General features: G+C 58.6%; 3 protein-coding genes across 12 annotated transcripts in view; 2 read left to right on the top strand and 1 right to left on the bottom strand.

Moving 5' to 3' along the window:
• The window catches only part of RNF121 (ring finger protein 121), an 82,316-nt gene extending 79,418 nt beyond the window's left edge, over positions 1–2,898 (top strand). Inside the window, exon 9 of one of the 3 annotated variants that reach the window (XM_060018355.1) lies at positions 1,509–2,898. In XM_060018355.1, the coding sequence (XP_059874338.1) occupies positions 1,509–1,629 (121 nt within the window). In that variant the 3' untranslated portion in view covers positions 1,630–2,898. The remainder of the gene's footprint in view (positions 1–1,508) is intronic. The other 2 variants (XM_060018354.1, XM_060018356.1) reach the window with 2 other exon arrangements.
• Positions 2,899–4,659: 1,761 nt separating this feature from the next.
• IL18BP (interleukin 18 binding protein) lies at positions 4,660–7,407 on the top strand. The gene is made up of 6 exons (XM_060018357.2): positions 4,660–4,751; positions 5,108–5,195; positions 5,571–5,777; positions 6,432–6,555; positions 6,639–6,786; positions 7,020–7,407. The coding sequence occupies exons 2-6, from the start codon at positions 5,174–5,176 to the stop codon at positions 7,125–7,127; spliced, it is 609 nt and encodes a 202-aa protein (XP_059874340.1). The 5' UTR covers positions 4,660–4,751; positions 5,108–5,173; the 3' UTR covers positions 7,128–7,407.
• A 259-nt stretch (positions 7,408–7,666) lies between these two features.
• Positions 7,667–20,954, bottom strand: part of NUMA1 (nuclear mitotic apparatus protein 1) — a 73,042-nt gene continuing 59,754 nt past the window's right edge. For 4 of the 8 annotated variants that reach the window (XM_060018348.1, XM_060018347.1, XM_060018349.1 and 1 more), the window contains exons 14-26: positions 17,425–20,823; positions 16,910–16,951; positions 15,350–15,418; positions 13,868–13,978; positions 13,574–13,792; positions 13,329–13,486; positions 11,792–12,038; positions 10,675–10,903; positions 9,866–10,002; positions 9,346–9,522; positions 9,110–9,226; positions 8,727–8,996; positions 7,667–8,400 (exon numbers count right to left, since the gene is read on the bottom strand). In XM_060018348.1, the coding sequence (XP_059874331.1) occupies positions 8,389–8,400; positions 8,727–8,996; positions 9,110–9,226; positions 9,346–9,522; positions 9,866–10,002; positions 10,675–10,903; positions 11,792–12,038; positions 13,329–13,486; positions 13,574–13,792; positions 13,868–13,978; positions 15,350–15,418; positions 16,910–16,951; positions 17,425–20,823 (5,187 nt within the window). In that variant the 3' untranslated portion in view covers positions 7,667–8,388. The remainder of the gene's footprint in view (positions 8,401–8,726; positions 8,997–9,109; positions 9,227–9,345; positions 9,523–9,865; positions 10,003–10,674; positions 10,904–11,791; positions 12,039–13,328; positions 13,487–13,573; positions 13,793–13,867; positions 13,979–15,349; positions 15,419–16,909; positions 16,952–17,424; positions 20,824–20,954) is intronic. The other 4 variants (XM_060018350.1, XM_060018353.1, XM_060018352.1 and 1 more) reach the window with 4 other exon arrangements.

Genomic DNA, 20,954 nt, shown 5'->3' with positions numbered 1-20,954 from the left:
GGTGGGTGTTGGGGCCCTCCCTCCTGCCCCCAGCCTGGCTGCTGCCCACCAGTCCATGCAGCTTGTGGTCTTGGGAAGTGGGTGGGATGTGGGGCAGGACCAGCAGCTCAGCTTCTCCTCTTGGTTCAGGATTCCTCAAGGGTAAATCGGTGGTGATAGCAGCTACCATTTACTGCTTGCTTACTATGTGCCTGGCACTGTGCTAAGTGCTTTACTCGTATTAGCTCACTTGATTCTCTAGAGCTTTATGACCTGGGTAATATTATCCTCGTTTTACCAGTGAAACAGTTTAAAGATTGAATAATTTGTTCAAGGTGATATAACTAATGGGTTGTGCCTTACCTGTGACAGGCAGGGCTGGAGACCAGCTCTGTGCCTGTGCAGGACCTGCAAGGTACAGGGAAGGCGGGGACCCCTGTCCCCATCCACCTGAACACAGGACCTGTGCTCCTCTGAGCTGCCCCTCCCTACCTGACCAGCCCTCCCTACTTTGCCTTCAGCCTCCGCTTCCTCCCTGCAGCCTGTCTGTCGGAAAGTACCCAGCCACTTCTTTGGCCACCCCCCCCACCCCGCCTTTCCCCTGGGATCCAGGGACTTCTCCCAGCTGCCCTTCCTCTCTCTGCCAGGGTTCCCTGTCCCCTGGACACTAGCTGGGCCGTGCGGGGCCACTGTGTTCCCCTTTAAGGTTCCTTGCTTGGTTCTTCCAGGGTCTAGTTCAGGAACAGTTTAGTAACTCCATGGTCAAGCTGAAGGTTGGGGCTTCCCTTAGTTCTCAGGAATGGGCCCGGCTGTGCTTTCTGATGCCTTCAGAGGGATTCCCCATAGTCTCATGAGGTTCAACCTGTGCTTTCCCCGGAGCTGGTTTCCCAGGCTCCCTCTCCATGTCTTGCCCGGCAGTTAGCTGTAAAGTGAAAGGAAGGGACTTATCTCCAGGGGCCGCTTGGCCTCAGTAGGGCCTGGTGCTCAGTGCCCTTGGGTGGGGATTCCTTAGAGCCTTTGCCTGGGGTTATCCCCTATGACCAGCCTCTTGCTCTGCCCCCTCATGCCTCTGTCCCGAGACTCAATCCCTTCCTTGACCTAGAAAACCTCTCATTTTGGACATTGCAAGAACCTTTGGGTTACCTTATCCCACTCCCCGCCTCCCTGATGCCATCATCACCCATAATCTACAGCAGTCTCGGGCACACTGGCGGTCCAATCTTAGAAGGTTATGCGGAGCCCTGTCTGTATGTTGGTCATGGAGAGCTTAGTTTCACCCCTCCACCCTCTCCCGCATCTGTCCGATCTTCTGCACTTCTTCCTCTCTGCCCTCCTGCCCCCATTCTCTGGGTTTAGCCCTGCATTCCAACATATAGGGGCTGGGTGGGGCTTTCTAGAAAGCAGCTTCCTTTCTCTGTAGGCCCATTTCTGTGGAGCATCTGGAAAGTGTAGGTAGACCCTCTCACCCATCCCCTAGACCAGCCTTAGCAACTCGAACACGTAACCTCTTTTCTTTGACGCAGTGACAGCTGGGAGAGGCCTCATGTCATGTACGGGCAACTGCTGGACTGGCTTCGATACTTGGTAGCCTGGCAGCCTGTCATCATTGGCCTGGTGCAAGGCATCAACTATATCCTGGGCCTGGAATAGTCAGGAAGAAGAGCATCCACCCACCATGGACCTCAGGGCACTCTCCTCCCTGCCCTCCAAGACCTCCTGGGTGGGAAAGACTCAAAGGGGCACTCGGGCCACTCAGGACCCCTCCGGCTGTGTCCGGGCTGGGGAGGGATATGATGGAGAGCCAGCAGGTGGGGCTGTCAGCAGTGGGGGGCTTTTTAAAAGAAAACTATTTTGATGAATATATTTAAAAACCTTTTTTATTGTGGAGCATAGGAATTGCCCCAATTCCTCCAGGCCTCAGCCTCCCTGCTTGAGCAGGGCAGGAGCAGAGCCACAACATTTTTGGTGTAAAGGAGCCATCTCTTCTCTGGCTGAGAGCCCCAGCCCACCTCCCCTTCCTTCTGTATGTGGGGCTTGAGCCTGGTACACTCAGTGTGGAAGAGCCAGGGAGCTCTGGCCAGTGCCACTGATGAGCACTGAGGGGTGAGGTGTCCTCCGTCCTCCCTGGCTAAGGCCACAGTTGGGCGTTGTCTGGCTCCGTCTTCCCTGTTGGGGGCCGTAGGCTGGTGGAGACAAGTGGGACCTTGTCGTGACTTTTGCAGCAAGGGAAGCTCTAGGACCTCGGAATTCACCGGGGATTTGTGTGGGGGTGACCAGAGCTGTAGCAGCTTGGGGAACCTCCCACTAAGTGGGGCTGTACTCAGCCAAGAACAAAGACCATCTATATATAGTTGGGCCACAGGGGTTACTGCTGGCAGCGGTGATTGAGGGCCGCTTGTGCAAGCTGATCCTCTGCCCAGAAGTGGTGACACGTGCTGAAGGCCACTGCCACATCACTTCCTTCCCCGAAAGCCGGAGAGCGTGTGTGTGTGTGTGTGTGTGTGCGTGCGTGCGTGGTAGAAGAACTATGACAGATGTGAGGCTTCTTCCTGTGGTCAGACATTGTTCCCTTGAAGCTGCCAGGGGATTCCCAGCCCAAGGAATATCCTCATGTCAGCCTTGTCATCCATGAGTCCTGCCTGGGCCTGGCAACACAAGTGGTGAGGTGGGTGGGAAGAGGGTCAGGCCCAGGTAAGTATGGGTTCTGAAAAGGGGTTCCAGGTAGGCCCCAGCTCTGGTCCTAGGAATTTTGAAGGAAATGGGAGGGCAAACGTGGTCATTCCGTGCTGGGTTCCTAGGGAATATGGCCCTTCAAGTGCAGTAAGAACCAAGCAGGATCTTGTCATCCATTCTGAATAAAGCTCCGTGAGCTGGGTTGGAAAGCTGAACATCCATCTTGCTTTTCTTCTACCCACCTCTTTCCCTGCAGTCCCCGTGGGTGCCTGGCCCTTGCTGCCTCTTGCTCTTCCCATTTGAGAGCCGGGGCCTGGGGGTGGTGGGCCCTGCCCAACATCCCTGAGCAAGGTGGAATGCCGGGCTTTCGTCCTGTAGCAGAAGGTGCCCTGCGCCATCGCTGGGTGACTGTCCTCACCACCTGAGGTCAGTGCCCTGCCACCACCACCCCTCTCGCGATCACTCTCAGCTTTGGCTTCTCTTACCCAGCCGTGGCTTCCGAGGTCTGCATGCCAGTGGGCTCATCCTCAGAGAGTGGAATGGCGGCAGGGAGCATCACTTTTGTCCCCGTACCCCTGCATCAGGCTCATGTGAGAACCGAGGCCAGGCTGTCCAAGGCTGTCTCGTCATACTTCAACAGTCCTGAGTCCCATGACCTCCCAGCAGCCCGACTCTGGCCTTGGTTACACTCACAGGTAGAGTCCTGCCTCCTCTCCCTCGCATCCCCACCCCCTTCCCCAAAGGACTGTGTCTCTGAAGTCCTGGGCAGCTTTGCCTCCTGACCTAACTGCTGGAGACACTGGTGTTCCTAGGGAGGAGTTACTCTGCATCTAACAGCACAGAAGCTCCTGGGGCAGGCGGTGGGGGAGGAACTGAGAAGATGAAAATGTCAGCTAGAGCCCTGGAGAAGAGGAGTTGACTTTTAGTCTCCACGTCTAATTGGGAATGAGTCGGGTTTTTATACATACACACGCACATGCATATGACACGCACACAAAACCCTTGGGATTGCAGCAGTGTTCGGACACGTCTTCCAAACCTAATTCCACCTCCTGGCCTCCCTGGCTCTGTCCCCAGCATCCCATCCTCCTGATCCCAGACACTTGGGTCTGGTCCTTCACAGTTGCTCGAGCCAGTGCTGGGTACGCGCCCTCTTACCCTGGAAAGCACCCTCTCCTCCTCTTAGGTCCAGTGCTCCAGCTTGTGTTCCAAGTGCTCGGCTTGTCTGAGAGGTTCCTGCCCACAAGGCCTGGAGGTGCTCTCAGTGTAGCTCCCATGGTGTGGCTCACGTGGGGCCAGACGCAGCTGAGCTGAGCTGTGGAGCTCCAAAAAACGGGGGGTTCCGGAAAGGAGGGTTTTTCAGGGCTTCCTGTGAACCAGGTAGGGGGAATCTAGACTTCCTGGTGAACTTAGATCTGTAGCTCTGGCCAAGGGGCTGGGAGGACAGAAGTGAGAAGGATTCATGGGAGTGATGGGTGGTCGTTGGGTTGCTGGTTGGAGGGAGGTGGGGAGCCTGAGAAAGGCCAGAATGTGGATGGGCTGGTGTGACATGGAGTCTGAAATGGTCAGAGTGATCCAGCTTGGGGTCTCCAGTGACTAGGAGAGTTGTCCCTTTGAATATGGTGTGGCTGTGAAGGAAGAAGCAGGAGGCCTGTTCACGTAGAAGAGCAAAGGTGGACACCGAAGTCCTGACCGTTGGCTGGGATGGAAGAATTCATGTGTGAGAGACTCTTTCATTGGTTCATGCCCTGTGTGCCCCTGGGAGGGTGGGCCTGAGGAAGGTTAAAGACCCCAGGCTGATACCATCTGGAAAGCGGGGGGCCTGGGAGTTAGCAAGAAGGTTCCTGGCCACTGTGAACTCCGGCTCAGGAAGAGAGGCGCAGTGTGCAGGAACCTTAAGGACTGGGCTCAGACTGCTGTCATGTATGTGTGCCTTCTCTTGGTAGCCAGAGTCCGCTCTAGAGTCCCTGGTTAAATAAAAGTGAAAGTGAAATAGAAGGGAGAGTTCAGTGCTTTCGCAGAAGGATTTCACTATATATCCTGCCCTTCCCAGAACCAGCTCTGGCAGTGGAGAGAACTTTACCTCCCTTTGTGACTAGGTAAGTCCCTGGTCCTCTTTGGGCCTCAGTTTCCATGCCTGTAATGAAGGGGTTAGATTGGACTAGTAACCAGTATAATGTTGATGGTAATAAGAGCTAGGGTGGGGATCCCCTGGCTTTGTTTTTAGGGGCTGGAAGAGCTCTAGCCTATGCCCGATGCCAGTCCTCCAGGAGTTGTCACAGGTGGACAGGACAGAGTAAATAGCAGTGCCTGACAGCCCACTGAAAAACTAGAGGTAGGGAGGGGCTGTGGAGTCCACAGGAAGAAGGCCACATGTATGCCTGGGATCTAAGCAAGCCACTCAGAAGACGTGGGAGAAGCAGTTTTTCACCATCTCCTCCCCCGCCTCCCCCAGAGAGGAGGAAGTTGTCACAGATATATAGATCCAGGCGTGCCAGCTCCTGACACACGCATCACGACCATGAGACAGAACTGGATTCCAGGTGGGACCTGGGGCTGTGCACGTGCGGGTGGAGGGGTGGGGGGCATCCTGAGACCAGAGTGGAGCCATGTGGCTGGCCCTGAGCCTCACCCCCAGGTGGGCTCCCCTCAGCTGCTGTGCTGTTGCTTTCGGCCTCTGCCCGGATGCTGTGGCTCTGGCTCCATTCCAAGGTCTCCCTGTGCTCCATTCAAAAAGGGCCAAGAGGTGGGGCTTGAGGGGTTCTTCTGCCTCTCCCGTTCCCTGGGCAGAGCCCAAGAATCTCTGCCAGACTTACATCCCGGCAGCAACTCCCTCTCTAGCCAACATCCGAGCTAGGATGCCGGGCAATCCCCGGAGGTCAGACAGCTGCTGACCTCTGTGACTGTCCTTTTTTCAGACCCCAGCCCTCTTTGGGCCCTGCTCCTCTGTGCCCACATCGTCTCCCACCTGGCCAGAGCCACATCTGTGCCTCAGGCCACTACAGCTGCCACTGCCTCAGCTGGGATCGCAAAGGACACCTGCCCCTCCCGGCCCCCAGCGCTCCCGACAGCTAAGCAGTGCCCAGCATTGGAGGTGACCTGGCCGGAAGTGGAAGTCTCACTGAGTAAGGAGCCATTCTGATGGGAGCCCAGGAGGGCACGGTGGTCAGAGGGCGGGCTGAGGGCACGGAGGCACCAAGGGTGGGGTTGGTTTCTGAGCACCTGTCCCCCAACCTTCTGTCATGTAGCCCACCACCAACCAGGTCAGCTTGGCTGAGCACTGACTTCCTCTCCCCGCCAGCATCGCCAGTGTGGCACAGGGCTCAGCTCGCAGCTCCCAAGATGCTCCCTGTCAAAGGGGACGGAGAGGATTCAGACAGAAGGAACAGTCAGCGGACTCCCAGAGCCTTGACTGCAGTGGCTGCAAGCCCAGCCCCTCCTCCCAGAGCCCACTTGCCCTCTGGCCTCCTCAGAGGAGCGGTGGCCTACTGGTGCTGCCTCCTCAGCCAGGGCTCCTAGAGTCACTGGAGCTGGGTGCTAGAAAGGGTCATTCTGAAGAAGAAAGCTCAGGAGTCAAGGACCTAGACCAAGGACCCGTCCCCAAATTCCTCCTACTCAGCCAGGGTCCCCTGGTAGATGACCGCACTTCTCTTAACAGACTCTCCACTCCAGGTTCCTGGATCATGGCAGCTGGGAAGCTGGGCAGGGTGGGCAGGCCACAGCGTGGCAGAGGGGAGGGTCTGCTGTACAGTCGGGTTAACAGCCACACGTGTCCCTAGATGGAACGCTGACCTTGTCCTGTACTGCCTGCAGCCGCTTCCCCCACTTCAGTATCCTTTACTGGCTGGGCAACAGCTCCTTCATCGAGCACCTCCCGGGCCGGCTGCGGGAGGGCAGCACCAGGTGAGGGGCGTGGCGATGAGGCCAGTGGGAGGGAGGCCTTCTCCTACGGTCCTCTCATGGCCTTTCCTTCTCTTCTGCTCCAGGCGGGAGCACAGGGGCACGAGGACCCAGCTGTGGAGGGCCTTGGTGCTGGAGGAGCTGAGCCCCGCCCTGCGAGACACCAACTTCTCCTGTGTTTTCTCGGATCCTGGGCAGACTGTCCAGCGTCACCTCGTCCTGGCCCAGCTCTGGGTGAGGAACCCAAGGGATGGACTTCCAGGGACAGGAGGAGCTCTGCTTTGGCGTGGGGAGGAAAGGGTGGGCTCTGTCCACAGTAGCCTCCAGCTAATGCCCACCAATTCCCCGAGCCTGAGGCGGAAACTAAAAGGAACAGGATTCAGGCAGGGGAGGCATGGCCTGGAGAAAAGTGACAAGGGATGTCCCTCCCACCTTGGCCCTGATCCTTGTTTGCTTCACTCCCCCAGGCTGGGCTGAAGACGAGCGTACCCCCGACACAAGAAGCCCTGTCCTCCAGCAAGTCCCCTCAGCCTCACCATCCTGATAATGAACCCCAAGCTCCAAAGCCTGGTTGAAATGCCACCTCTTCATTGAGCTCTACACGCTCTCAGCCCAGGCCACATTCTGCATCGACTTAATGTTGTATTTGTTTCGACTGTCCCAGGGAAGGTATGCGGGGAGAGGCTGCTTCTGACCCATAGCTGTATCTCTGTCACCCCAGCAAGACCTACGACGGGTGCTCATAAATGATCTTCAGTGGTGGCGTACTGATGTCTGCCCATTCATTTATCCTTTTGGCCATCATTCTACTCACAGAACGTGGCCTGTCTGAGGAGGGAGTGTGGGAAGAGGAGAGAGAATGCCACTCAGAAGCTACAGACAAAACCAGATTCAGGGGACACAGGCCCTCAGAAGAGAAGAGGCCGGCCCATAATGCTCCTCAGGAGCAGAGGCCAGAAATGGAGTGTGGGAAGATCCTGTGGCCTGAGAAAGGCCAGGAGAAGGGATCTGAGAGAAGGTATGTGGGTCTGGAGTCTCCACAGGGACAAAGGTACGCTGCTCTACAAAGCCCAGGTTTCCCTACTTTTCCCACACAGATCAAGGTGTCTCGGCATTCAAGGGAGAAAAATAGACTTTATTTACAAGTAATAACATTTAGAAAAGATCCATCCCTGGCCCTTAAAAACCTTCCCATCACTCCAAATCCCACCCCAGTGAAATCTGGGGAAGGAAGGGGATGAGCTGCCACTGAAGGCTGCCCCCCCCGCCCCCATCCCCCACTGAGGCACAGGGCCCGTTTCTCCTGGAAAAGAGCATCCTTCGGGCAACTGTGCCCTTGGGTGGATGGGAGCACCTGGGGGTGGGGCGCTCCCACTAGGTCAATGCCCAGTCCTGGACTTCAAAAGCAAGGGCCCTTGCTCGGCCCAGCCACCGGGAGCAGCAGGGACCAGGGCCTGCTCCTCCAATGGTCGGTCCCTTCTAGATCCAGAGGCTGAGAGGAGGACTGACTGGGCCCAAGGACCCAGCCACTCAAAGCCAGCCCCAAATCTTCTTGTGATGGCGCTGGAGAAGTGACTGCTCTAAGAAAACATCAGGAGGCGAGGCAGGGAGAGGACCCAGACTATCCAGGCTCCGGGCCAACTCTTGAGGACACACCTGTTCACCTGGCGAAGGTCCGGGTACCAGGCCGGGGTGTGGGCAGGCGTCACTGTCTATAGGGGTTTGGCCACTGCTGGCCTGGGAGCTGAGAGAAGGCACTGAAAGGGACAGAACAAAAAGGACCAGGCGAGGGCAGCATCAAGGACACAGGTGGGGCCACTCACTGGTACCGGCTCTTTATTGCTTTGCCTGGAAGAGAGAGAGACAGTCACTCAAGTGGAAGAGACTCGGTGCCAGGCTGCACCAGTGCCCCCCCACACCCAGACTAGGGTCCCCTCCTTGGTGTGGCCCTGGACCCAATCTACCTTCAGGTTACCAGTGGCTGGCTGTGCCTAAGCAGCTCTGGGTGCTCTCGGGAGAAATGGAGGCGTGTCCTCTCCTCCGTAAGGAGCAGCTAACCAGGCCGGGAGCACCTGCTCTCAGCCCCCGCCCTCCCCGCCCTCCAGCAGCCTAGCTCAGCCCTGCCTGGAAGCAGCCCCTGGGGTGGCTGGGGGGGGGGGTGCCCATGCTCCTACCAGATTCCTAAGAGCCGAACCCTCTCCCTTCCCTGACAGTGCCTCCACCTTGCCCTTGGCCCGAGGGGTGGCAGTGGCAGCGGCGATGGCGGCGGCAGTGGCGGCACTGGCTGTGGTGGTGGCGATGCGAGGAGAGCGGCGGGTCCCACTGCGGGGGTTGGGGGAGGCCTTGGATGGGGCTTTCTTAGAGGCTGCCCTCCGCAGAAGGCTATTCCCGAGCTTCTTGGGTGTGTTGAGGATGCTGAAGGCCATTGACTGGCGGCGGTCAGCCTGTAGGGAGAGGCTGTCAAACTGGGGGTGCCACTGGCCTCCCAGGCCAACCTGCTGCTCCAGGGCTCGGCCAGCAAGGCCCCTCCAGGGTCTCCCTTCAGCCCCTGACTAACCTGTTTAACAACAGCTGGAGCTGCTTTCTTCTGGGCCTCGGTAGTGCTCTGTCTGCGCCCTTCATGTCGGTCCCGGGGAGTCATGGGGCGTGGGAAACAGGTGGTGGCCTTCTTAGACTATGGGGAAGAGGACAGTTAAGCCAGAGGACAAGTGGACCGTGTCCAACCAGCACCCGTCCCCCTTCTGAGCCGGGAGCCTCCCCGCTAATCAACTTATGGGAGCCGACATCACCCACCTCGGGGGTGCCAGGGCCCTGGTGGGGCTCTGCGGAGACCCGTTTGCGCTGCTGCCGGGTGGTGATGCCAGCGCCCTCAGCTATCTGGGCTGGCTGCATGCTCGCTCGGCGCAGGGTCTCCCGGGGGTCACCGGTTTTTATCTCCTCATCTGTGATGGTAGGCAGGCTCAGGGAAGGCTGCGTGGGGTAGAAGAAGTGGTCGGTGGAGCCAAGCTGTTTGGAGGTGGAGCAGGACCGCCCCAGAACTCTCTTCACTGGCCTATCTTGTGGAGCAGCTAGAGCCTTCCTATCGCAAAAAGCTCCCCACCTACGCCCTCCACTATGGCTGCAAAGAGCAGTCCCAAGAGACCTCTCCAAGCTCCTGCCCACCCACAGGACCTTCACCCCTGAGCTCCCTCCCTGCCAGCTATTTGACTGGAAACAGGTCACCCTCCTTGGCAGGCCAGGGCACTGGGGTGGGATGACGAGGAAGAGGTGAGCCAACAGGGGCAGGTCCATGGCAGGGGGCCCCAGAGCTCACCCTGGACTCCAGAGGGTAGCAGGTCTTTAAGTGCGGGGGGCACACTCGATTGCGCTGCTGCAACTCTGCAATGCGGTTCCAGTCATCCAGCTGCTCAGGCTCATCCTGGCAAGTGCCCATGTAGAAGCTGTTCCTGCCTGTGGAGGGCGAGGAAATTGGAGCAAGTGGGGCTGGAAGGCCAGGAGGAGAGGGGGGAGGTAGCATCCCACCAGCCTTTGCTGCCACCACTCCCATGCACCTAGCCCTTGAACTTCAAGCCTAGCACCCCAGAGCCCTGCTCTGCTCAGTGCTGCAGATACAGGCTCGGGGCTCACAGACCATCCCTACCCTGGGGACTGGCTCATTGCTTCCTCCCCGGGGTCATATGCAGAGGCTGTGACACCGAGAGAAACTAATGGAGGGCCAGGAATCGATACCCAGAGTGGTCCCTGAAGGCAAGAGCCTCAGAAAAGAATCTGAGCATAGCTCCCAGGCCAGTCTGGCCTCTCTGGCAGCCCCTTCCCACCTGAGAAGGGGCCTGGAGGACGACTGACAGCAGCCGGGCAGCACTCTTGTGCTGGGAATCCCAGGCCCGTCATGTGTTTTCTGGTTTATAGCCTGGCTGAGAATGACATCAGTGTTATTGCCCAGCACAGCGCCTTGATGTGACAACAGCCAAGGCCCTCAGACTGCAGGGAGGAGAGGCAGGTGAGGTGCTGGGTGGCGGCCAGGAAGCCAGCCTTGGGTTTTTAAAAGCTTGTCCCTTCCCTGTGCCAGGATCTGCTTCCAGTCTAATCTTTGGGTGTGTTAAGTCCCCACAATCCCCTCACCTGGAGGGGCCCCGCTGGACACCCCAGCCTGGGAGCGGCGAGCGGAGCTGCGAGTGGTGGGCCGGTAGCCAGGCAGGCTTAGCAGAGCCGAGTTGCCGTCGTCGGGAGAGCCCAGGCGGGCTAGAGACTGGGTGGAGGAGGCAGCTCTCGGGCCAGCCTGGGAAGCAGGGGCAGACTGCGTGCTATAGAAGGAGGAGTTGGCGCTGTCTGGCTCCTCCACATCTAGCTTCTGGAAGAGAGGATGCACCTGTTGTAGTAGGGATAGGGGCCCTGACACCCCATCAAGAAGCCTCCCGTTCCCCTTCCCGAAGCGCCTCAGACCCCATGGCTGCACGTATCCACACTGCCTTGCATGGGGTCCTTAGCTGCACTTCTGCAAGAAATGGGCCTTGTTGCCAGAATCCCACACAAGGTACTGAGGCTGTCAAGACTCTTTTCTGTCCATTTTTCCATTGAGTCTATTAACAATGCTTTGAGGGAGGGAAGGCAGAGTGCATCAGACCATTTTAGAAGTGAGGTGCAAAGGAATGAAGTGACTGGCCCAAAGGGCACAAAGCAAGGAAGCGGCAGAGCTGGGGCTAGAACTCACGTCTCCTGAGCTTGTTGGGTTCATCCCACAGTGTCCTTCCACCCAAGTGTGCCAGGCCCCTGACCATCTTTTAGAACTTCTCCAGCTTCTCCCCACCAGAGATGCCCCCCTCCTCTCCTCCCCAACCTCCTAGTGCTATGGAAACAAGGACCAGAGCCCCCAGCCAGGGAGGCAGCCCACTGGGCAACCACAACGCATCTCAGCTACCCAAGGGTGTACCCATGGGTGTGTGGGGAGGCACGGGCCGGACTGCAACTTCTCCACATTGTCTCCCTTAAGCCTGCACAGGGTCACTGCTGTACACGGAGAGGACAGCAGCCTTAGAGTCAGTGGACAGGCAGCCACGTCCAGCCCTGCCCCTTTCTACCAGAGGCCTAAGCAAGTCACCACCCTTAAGCTTTCCCATCTGTGGGTATGGACTGGTCAGCCCTGCCTGCTTCTTGAGGCTGTTTTGAGGACCCGATGGAAAGATGCCCTTGAGAGGAAGCAAGCATTGCTACTCTGCAGCCCCACTTGCAGCAGCCTGACCTTGGTCATGGTGATGTTGATGATTTGCGTGGTGCGCCGACGAGAGGAGCGGGTCTTCCGGCCTGAGTCCAGGAAGACATCCCCCAGGGAGTCCAGGCTGCTCTCCAGGGGGGGCTGACCCCGAGCGGGGATGGGGGTGAAGTAGAGACTCTCCAGGGATTCTACCTTGGGGGGCAGACGCTGGGAGATGGGCGAGGCTGGCTCTCCAGGGATGCTGGTGCCATCTGGCTGGGTACGAGGCAACTTGCTGTGGGGAAAACATCTGCTGAGGTGCCATTCCTGGGGCTACAAGGCACTTTGTCCATCCCTTTGCTCCAAAGCGACCAAGTCCTACATTTATTATTACAAGAAGACTAAGTCAAGCACCCCACCCTCTCTGATTTCTCAGAGGTATCAAGGAGAGTTCTTGACCTTGGCCTTCCATCCATTCTCCATCCCTGGTGAGCCTATCCACTCCATGGCTCTCTGAACTCAATACTGGCAATTCCCAAACCCTGCTCCCAGACCCATATATCCACAGCCCCAGACCTCCCCCATGGATTCCACAACTAACGAACATGTCCCAAACCAAGTCCATTGTCTGTTCCTCCTCCTGTATCTCCTATTTCAGCAAGTAGGAGCTGGGAGGGGCGGCCTCCACCCAAGCCCCCAGCCACGAACACAGGCACAGTCCTACCTCTTCCCTCTCCTGCCAAACCCAATCGGCGAGTGAGTCTCCTGAGAGCTCTCCTAACCACACCATACTCCACTCTCACGCCCCTCCCTACCTGCCTTGCCCCCTCTCACCTAGACTTACAACAGCCTCTGAGAGACACAGAGTGGAGACAAACAAGGACTTGAGCCAGGCTGCCCAGGTTCAAGCCTAGCCCTGCCACTGTGGCACCTTGGGCAAGTGACCGCCCCTCTGCCCCAATTTCATCTGTGAAAGGAGATAATCGTAGATGCTTCCTCAGAGTTGTTAAGGGATAAATGAATGAATACTTTTCAGGTGTTTATAACAGTGTCTGACACACATAAGTGTTGAACATTTCTAAAAACACATTTATTGTTTTTATTAAAGTCTCAGTTTTCCCCTATCAGGACAGGCTTTCTAAGATGCAAACCGGACCATGTGCTCCTCAACACATGTGCTCACCCCCCACTCAGTGGGGAGTCCAGCCGGTCCTCAGGGACTTGGGCCCAAGCCCTTGCAACTTCATGTTCCAGCCCATCCAGGCTCTTTCTCGGCCTCTGCTCTCAACCACTCTCCTCCGTCCATCAGACACACCCCTACGGCTTCTTTCAAGACTCAGAGCAGGAGTGACAGCCTCCATGATGCCTTTTCTGACCACTCATTTTTATTTACTCCCACTGTGCTATATACAAACATCTGGCCTAATACCTCTAATACTTTCTTTATTCTTCTCTAAGAATAAGCTTCCAGAGGGCAAAGGGTTCACGTCTTATTTATCTCACAGCCCCAGTGCCCAGGATACAGCCTGATAAACAGGGGGCGCTCAAAGGACAACAGACGGAGGGAGGAAGGGTGCCTCCTGACCTGGTGATAGTGAGTGGGGTCCCCTCCTCGCAGCTCAGATCCAGGCTGTCAATGCTCAAGTCCAGCTGAGGCTTAGCCTGCGGCTCCCGGCTCTTTAAGGCGTCAGTCGCCACCTGGAACTTGCCCAGGTCCCGAAGCTGCTGGTCAGCGTGGGCAACCTGGGAAGGAGAGCCGAGGGAGAGTGAAGGGAGGCCTAAGCAGGGATGGCTGAGGAGAGGAGGGCGTCAGTGCAGCCGGGGCCCTACCTGTGCCTCCAGGCTGCGCACCTGGGCGGTGAGGTGACGGCAGGTCTGCTCGGCCTCCCTGGTCTTCAGCCCGGCCTGCTGCAGTTCCCGGCCCAGCCGATCCGCTTCAGCCCGCAGCTCCTTGTTCTCTGTCTGCAGCTGCTCCAGGCCCCGCAGCTGCTCCTGCAGCTCTTGGTTCTGCTGCTTCTTGGCATCATAATGAGTCTTGGCCTTCTCCATCTGGGTGGGCAGAGGGCAGGTGTGTTGGTGGGGCTGGGGTAGGGTGGGGCAGGTGGGCAGGACCAGGCTCCTCACCTGCAGCTTGTAGTGCTCAGCCGCCTGCTCCTTCTGGCTCAGCTGGGCCTGCAGCTCATTCAGCTGGGCCTGGAGGCGCTGCGCCTCTTGCTGGCTCTCACCTCCCTGGGCCTGGAAAGCACAAGAAGGGCTGATCAGGGCTGCTGGTCTGTTTGCTCCACCCGAATCCATACCCTCCTGGGCTCCATGGATGTTTTCAGACTCCTGCCTAACCTCTCAGGACACACAAAAAGACCTTTTACCCGCTCCCAACTCCAGCCTACCAAAACACCACACACCCCTCGAAGTGCACCTTCTATAGGAGCTTTTCCTGTCCAGCTAATGCCATTTCTGGAAGAGTTCTGGCAGCCTGCCTTTGCTTCTTTGAGACCAGGCACAAACCATCTCTCTCTCTCTCCATGAGTACAGTCTCCCCGAGGAGGAAGGGCACTGATCCCCAGGGAACACCAGGGTGCAGAGCATGGAGCTAGGCACACAGCATGTGTGCTCTCTGAGGACACGTGAATTCATTTCTGCTCAAAACCACTCTAGGAACTAACTATCTCCACTTCAGAGATGAAGAAACTGAGCTCAGACCTTGAAAGCAAATTGACCAGGGTCACAGTAACTAAACAGCAGAGTAAGACTTGAACCTTGGTCCACCTGACTCCAAAGCCTGTGTGGGCTCATTTATGATGCCGGCACTGCCTCCTATCCAGACCATAGACTCCTGGGGAGCAGGGCCTGTGGCGGATTCTCTGTCCACCTACAACACCAGCAAATACTACGTCTGTAGCAGGCACTGGACAGGGCCATCCAGATCCAGCCTTACCTCTCCACATCTCCCAGCACCAGGAAGGCCCCTAAGAAGAGTGTAATAAGCATCTGTTTATCACGTAATTGTGACATGGTGTGGAGTACATGGCAGTGAGCTGGGGAAACAAAGCTGAGCTCCCACCAACTCTGTGACCCTCCGAGGGCCACTGGTGCCAAATTCCTTTGCCCCTAACTAAAAGCTGTGACGCCTAGAGCTGCAAAAAAGCAAATATTAAACCAAAGAAGGTGACATCGCTGAAAGCATTAAGAATATTAAATTGCATTGTAATATTAAACGTTACTGACGCTCCTCCCTGAGATTTAGCAGCGCAACCCAACTGAACTTTCTGCAGTGATGGAAATGTTCTGATTTGCCCTGTCCAGTACAGCAGCCACTAGCCACACATGGCTACTGAGCAGTGGAACTGTGGCTAGCGCAACTGAGAAACTCAATTTTAAATTTCATTTCAATTTAAATAACCACACATGGCTAGTGGCTACTGTAGCAGACAGTGAAGGTATGGGGGTTGGGGGCCACTCCAGTCTTCCCTCGAGAGCTCCCAGAGGCACAGGCGGGGCTCCTGAGGCTGCCAGGCCCCAGGGTGCCCCAACCCAGGGGCTTAGCACCTTCCCTCCCCGCTTGACCTGAGGCTAGCAGAGGGCAGGCCCATCCCCCAGCTGTCCCACCTTCAGCTTCTGCTGCTGCACCTTGCTGGCTTGGTCATGGTCAGCTAGCTTCTTACTCAGTTCTTCCACCTGGGGCAGGAAGGGAAAAGGAGAAGACAAGACTCAGGGAGGCCTTCCCCTGGATGTCCAGACAAATTACGCGGTTTTCCCCAGACCAGTCCCCAGTGTTCCTGGAAGAAGAAACTCAGGTCCTTTTTCTGGCCTCTAATTAGGGAACGGCCTGCTGCCCAGGCTGGTCAGCAGGACATTGAGTGATGTGACCCAACTCAAGTGCTGCCAGAGCCACCTGCCTGTGCTCGCCTCCAACCCCCACCTGCAGAGACAGAGACAGCACAGCTGACTCAGGAGCCGACACCCCACCACGTCCTACTGCCGCTGCTGCCGCTCCAGCCCCAACCTTCCCGGGCCAGACAGGACCAGGGGACCCAGTCTACCACTCCAGCAGACGTACTCAGTGAGTGCCCATCCCCCCTCCTCCCAGATACGGCCAGAGAAAAAGCCAGATGCTCGGACCTCTTCCCAATATCCACAAGCCGTTAGGGTTGGTGCTAGCGGTGTGGCTGCTGTGATTAGCACTGGGGGTCAGGCTGCTGGAAGAGGAGGGCAGGGGCAGCACATGTACTCCAAGCCCACCCCACTCCCACAGAGAGGAAGAGCGAAGGGAGGGAGGGGACGAGAGGGAGCATAACAGCCACAAACACTCCTGGCTCCCCCAGGCATTCCAGGAGCTCAAGCATGATCAGCAAAGGTGAGAGGCAAGGGCTCCATTGCTAACTGTTTGCTATTCAGTTTGAGCTTCCCCATCATCTCAGGCTCCTCGGAGGAGATGATGGGAGGAGAGAAGGGCCGACTCCTCAGCAGGCCCAAGGTGACAGGGTAGGAGGAGTGGTGGAAAGCGTGCTCCCACTAAATACCAGTTCGATAGCTTTGATGTCTAGGGCAGCAGAGATCCTTGTGAGGGCACGGCAGCCAGACCTCCCCTCCTCTGACTTGTGGGAGCCCCTCCTGCTCCTCTCAACCTTGGCCTTCTTGCTCCCAGACATCACTACTCCATGCTCGGGGTTAAAACCCCAGAGAGTGATGGGCAGGCGTCCTGAGCTCACAACCCCCCTAATCTATGGGGACCTCCTGCATATCATCTTTCTGGTTTCTGTGGGAAAGAAGGGGCCTGTGTTAAACAAGGCCCATGGGCATCCTGCGAGTCCCCACAGTTGAGTACCCAAACTTGGAGTAGGTCTTGGAGGTTCAGGAATCCCAAGAGCAGTCTGTTGCTGGATCTGGTATGGGAAAGGTGAAGCCTACCCTACCCCTCATCCCTGACAAGCGATGAAAGCACAGAAAAGTGGAGAGGCCGACCTGGGATGGGTGGGATGAGGCCTGAGAGAGGGCCTAGCACACTGCACTCCGGGGCGGCCTGGGCCTGGGTTCCACGGCTTGACCCTGCCCCCTTCACAAACAGTTCACAACAGGAGCCAGCGGAGGCAAGCTGCAGCTGGGGTCATGCACCGAGACCAGTCACCACTTAAGCAGCCAGCATTTAGCGAGGACCTCAGGCATTACCTGCTTAGTTTGCTCTCTCTGAAATAACTCTAGCTGCTCCACCTGTGCGTGGGGAGGAGCAACGGAGACAGCATGAGATGGGGGCCAAAGAGGCACTGGCCCTGGTGCCAGGCTGACCTCACCGAGGCTCTAATCTTCCCATGGAACTAGACGTCTAAAAATTTTTGTAAATGCTAGCTCGGGTCATTCTAGTCGCCGGTGGCTCTCGGGCCTCCACTGCAAGTGCGCCTCCTCACGACACTGTGCCTCAACGGGCTGATGGCCTTTGCAGCCTGACTCTCCAGGGACAGAGGCTTCGGAGAAGAGGAGGCTATTGGTATTTTCTGTAGGCCAACGGGGTGGGGGCAACAGACTTGAACTCTACCAGTCACCTCTCTTCCTCTGCCACCCAGTGAGTGTGGGAAGACAAGACACTCTAATCATGTGGGAGCCGGAGGCCCAGGAATGCAGAGAGACAACGTCCCCCCCTCCCACAGGGCTGCTCTCTGGGGGTGTGCTTGAGCTGGATGCCTCACCTGGGCTGTGAGTTTCTGCCTCTCCTCCTGGAAACGCTGCCTCTCCTCCAGGACCTTGGCCTTGGCACCCTCGTACTTGGCAGTCATCACCTCCAGCTCCCGGGCAGAACTCTGTGCCTCCCGCTGCATCTCGGCCAGACGGGTCTCAGCTTCAGCACGCACAGCTGCCAGCTCTTGGCCGTACTTCTCCCGGGCCTGGTCCAGCTCCACTTCCAGGAACTGCCGGCCGAGGTTGGCCCGCTCGCCCAGCCCCCGGTTCTCCTCCGCCAGCAGGCCATGAGCCTTCTTCAGCATGCTCAGCTGCTCTGCATAGCTGGCCTTCTCTGCCCGCAGCTGCTGGGCTGCTCGCTCCTGCTCTGCCACCTTCTGCCGCAGGGGCACCAGCTCCCCGAGCTCGCGCTGGGCCCGCAGCAGCTCTGCGCGCAGCCCACCGGCTGCCTGCTTGCTCTGCTCCAGCTCCTCTCGATGGCGTTTCTCAGTGGCTGCCTGCTCAGCCTGCAGCTGCTGGCACAGGTGCTTAGCGGGCAGCAGCTCGCTCACCAGGGCCTGCGTGCTGGTGTGCTCAAGCTGCAGGGCAGAGAGGGCCTGCTCCTTCTGGAAGAACTTCTCCTGCCAAGCCTTCAACTCTTGGCCCAGCTCTTCTGCTCGCTCTGCCTGCGAGGCCAGCTCCTGCCTCAGGCTCTCGGAAGCCACCCGCTGCTTCTCTGCCTCCTCCCGGAGGGTCTGGACCTCCTCCCGCAGAGCGGAACTGCGTTCCGCAGCCCTGGCGCTGCTGCTGGCCATCTCTGCCTGGAGCAGACGCAGCCTCTCTTCCAGCTTCTGACTCTTCTCTGACTCGGCAATAACCAGCCGCTTCAACTCCTTGCTCTCGCCTTCCTTCTCCAGCACCTGGCGGTTCAGGATGGACACCTCCTCCTCCAAGCTGCTGATGAGGCTGTTTTTCCTCTCAGCCTCCTGCTGACTCCGGGCCACCTGTGCCTTCCACCCATCCTCAGCCTTGCCGTGCTCCTGGGCCTTGGCGCGGAGGGTGGCCAGCTCCCTCTGGGCTGAGGCTAAGGTGTCCTGACCGCTCCCCAGTTCCTGGGCCTTCTGCTCTAACTGGCCCCGCAAAGTCTCCAGAGCACTGGCCTGCTCCGCGTGGGAGGCGCGCTCAGCCTCAAGGCTGCGCTCCAGGCTGGAGGACTTCTCCTGATACTCGCAGACCTGTTGCTCCAGCCTGCTCACCTCTGCCCGCAGAGCCTCCAGCTCCGGGCCTGTTTGCTCCGTCTTTCCGGTAGCCTCAGGCTGGGCTCCCGACCCGGAAGCGTCTTCTCGGCTGGCCGTCCCTAGAGACTGTGGGCACTCCTCCTCTTTCCCGGCCACCTGTTCCTTCAGCCGCTCCACAGTCTGCTGAAGCTCCTTCAGCTCTGCCCCCTGGGCTGCCTCCTGCCCACGAAGCTTGGCCAGCTCCTGATCCTTCCCCTCCTTTTCCATCAGGGCGCGGGCCAGTGCCTCCTGCAAGGCAGCAAACTCCACACGCTGCTCGTTGAGGGCATTCTGCAGCCGCATCTCAAGCTCGGCCTTGGCGGCCTTCTCCAGGGCAAGGTCGGCTTGGGCCCGGCCCCGCTCCTGGGTCAGCCGCGCCACCTCCCTCTCCTGCTGTCCACGCTCCTCCTGCTGCTGCCCCTGGCTCTCCATCAGCGCGGCGCGCAACCTCTCCAGCTCACTGCCCATTTGCTCTGCCTCACGCTCCATGGCCTGCAGTGCAGCCTGTGTGCTGCAGAACGGGCGTCCCTGATGCTCTTTCAGCCACTCCGACTCTCTGTCTCCTGCCCTGGGCGGCTCCTTGAGTAGCTCCTGGGAGGCCGTTTCATGCTGCTCACCCGCCTTGCGCACCAAGGCCTCCAGGTGGACCACCTCCTTGCTGGTGGCAGCCATCTTCTCCTGCAGAGCGGACAGGTCGTCTGCGAGCTTCTGGGCCCTGACCTCCTTCTCCTGGACCTGCTGCAGGGCCCTGGCCAGGCTGGCGTGGAGCTGAGCAAGCTCACTCTGCTGCCGGCCGATCTGGAGCTCGCTGTGGGCCTCTATCCCTGCCACCTTCTCCTTTGCCTCCTGCAGCTCCTGGCGGGCCTTCTCGCATTCCTCCTTCAGGGTCATCAGCTGTTCCTGGAATATGGCTCCGTACTGTGCCTCCTCCTGCTGGCTGTCCTCGTACCGCTCACGCCAGGTGGCCACCTCCTTGGCAAGCTGCTCACACTCACTCTCAGCCTCGCGCTGGGAGGCGATGGCCTCAGCCAGCTCCTGCCGCAGGGCTTCTGTCTTGGCCTGATGGGCCTCCCCGAGCTGCTGCAGTCGGGCCTCCAGCCCCCTGCGCCCAGCCTTCTCTTCTTCCAGCTCCTGCTGTTCCTGCTCGTGCTGCTCCACCAGGCTCCGGGCCTCCGCCTCCAGCCTGGAGATGCATCGCTGCTGCTCTTCCAGGATGTCTGCAGCCCTGTGCTTCTCCTCTTCCAGGCTGCCCTTGGTGACCTTCAAGGACTCCTCAAGGGCCCGGACCTGCTCCTGGAGCTGGGCCTTCTCCTGGGCCACCGTTTCTCTCTCGGTTGCTTTTTGCTGCTCAGACCTCAGCTGGGCCTTCAGCTCTGCCACCTGGGCCTGCGCCTCACACCGCTCCTGGTGGGCTGCCTCAGCACGGGCATGGAGCTCCTCCACCTTCTGGCTCAGCTCTGCCTTCTCCCGCCGGGCCTGTGTCACCGAGGTCTGGGCACTGTCCCGGGCTTCACTAGCAGCCTGAAGCTGCTGTTGCAGGACTTCCAGCTCGGCGGCCTTCTCCTTCCCCAGTGCCTCCAGCTGCTGGAGGGCCGCATCCCTCTCCCGTAAAGAGGCCTCCCGCTCCTCAGCCGCAGCGGCCAGCTGCTGGGCGTGGTCTCGCCGGGTGGCCTTCTGCTCCTTGGTGGCCTCTTCCAACTGCTGTTCCTTCTGCTCCAGGCTGCTGCTCAGCTGCTCCACCTGCTGGCGGAGGCTCTGGGAGGCCTGTTCCTGCCGCTGGAGGGTCTGCGCGAGCTGCGCCTGCTCTGTTTGGGCCTGCTGCTTCAGGCCAGCCAGTTCTTGATCCCGCTGCTGGACGGTGGCATTGAGGGTGGCGAGCTCGGAGGTCATCGTGGCCACCTGGGCAGACAGCCGGGCCCCTTGAGCCTGAGAGGCCTGCTCCAGCTCTTCCTTGGCCTGGCCAAGGTTGGACAGGGAGCCCTGCAGCTCGGCAATCAGGCTGGCCAACTGCTGCTTTTCTTCTTCAAAGTGGCTCCGCTCGGCAAGCAACTTGGCTTCCCGCTGGCCCAGCTCAGTCTCCAGCACCTCCACTCTGGCTTGGAGCTGGGTGTTGTCTGCAGCCAGAGTGGCTGCCTCTTGTTTGAGAGTCTCCAGCTGGTGAGATAAAGAGACAAATGGGGCTCAGCACGACTCCTCGGTCCCCCGGCCCCTCTGGGGATTGAGGACCGCCAGGAACCTGAACACGGCGAACGTGGGGTCTGCAGCAATCCCAGCACACAGGTCTC

The sequence above is a fragment of the Delphinus delphis genome, chromosome 8 (assembly GCF_949987515.2).
Source record: "Delphinus delphis chromosome 8, mDelDel1.2, whole genome shotgun sequence".
NCBI lineage: Eukaryota > Metazoa > Chordata > Mammalia > Artiodactyla > Delphinidae > Delphinus > Delphinus delphis.
Note: the sequence above shows the minus strand (reverse complement) of the source record. Positions and strands in the feature narration are given on the sequence as shown.

Excerpts from the sequence above, each read along its gene's own strand:
- IL18BP (XM_060018357.2), top strand. The coding sequence starts at position 5,174 with ATGAGACAGAACTGGATTCCAG. Across the intron at positions 5,778-6,431 it reads GGAAGTGGAAGTCTCACTGA|ATGGAACGCTGACCTTGTCC; the intron begins GTAAGGAGCCAT and ends ACGTGTCCCTAG. Across the intron at positions 6,556-6,638 it reads CTGCGGGAGGGCAGCACCAG|GCGGGAGCACAGGGGCACGA; the intron begins GTGAGGGGCGTG and ends CTTCTGCTCCAG.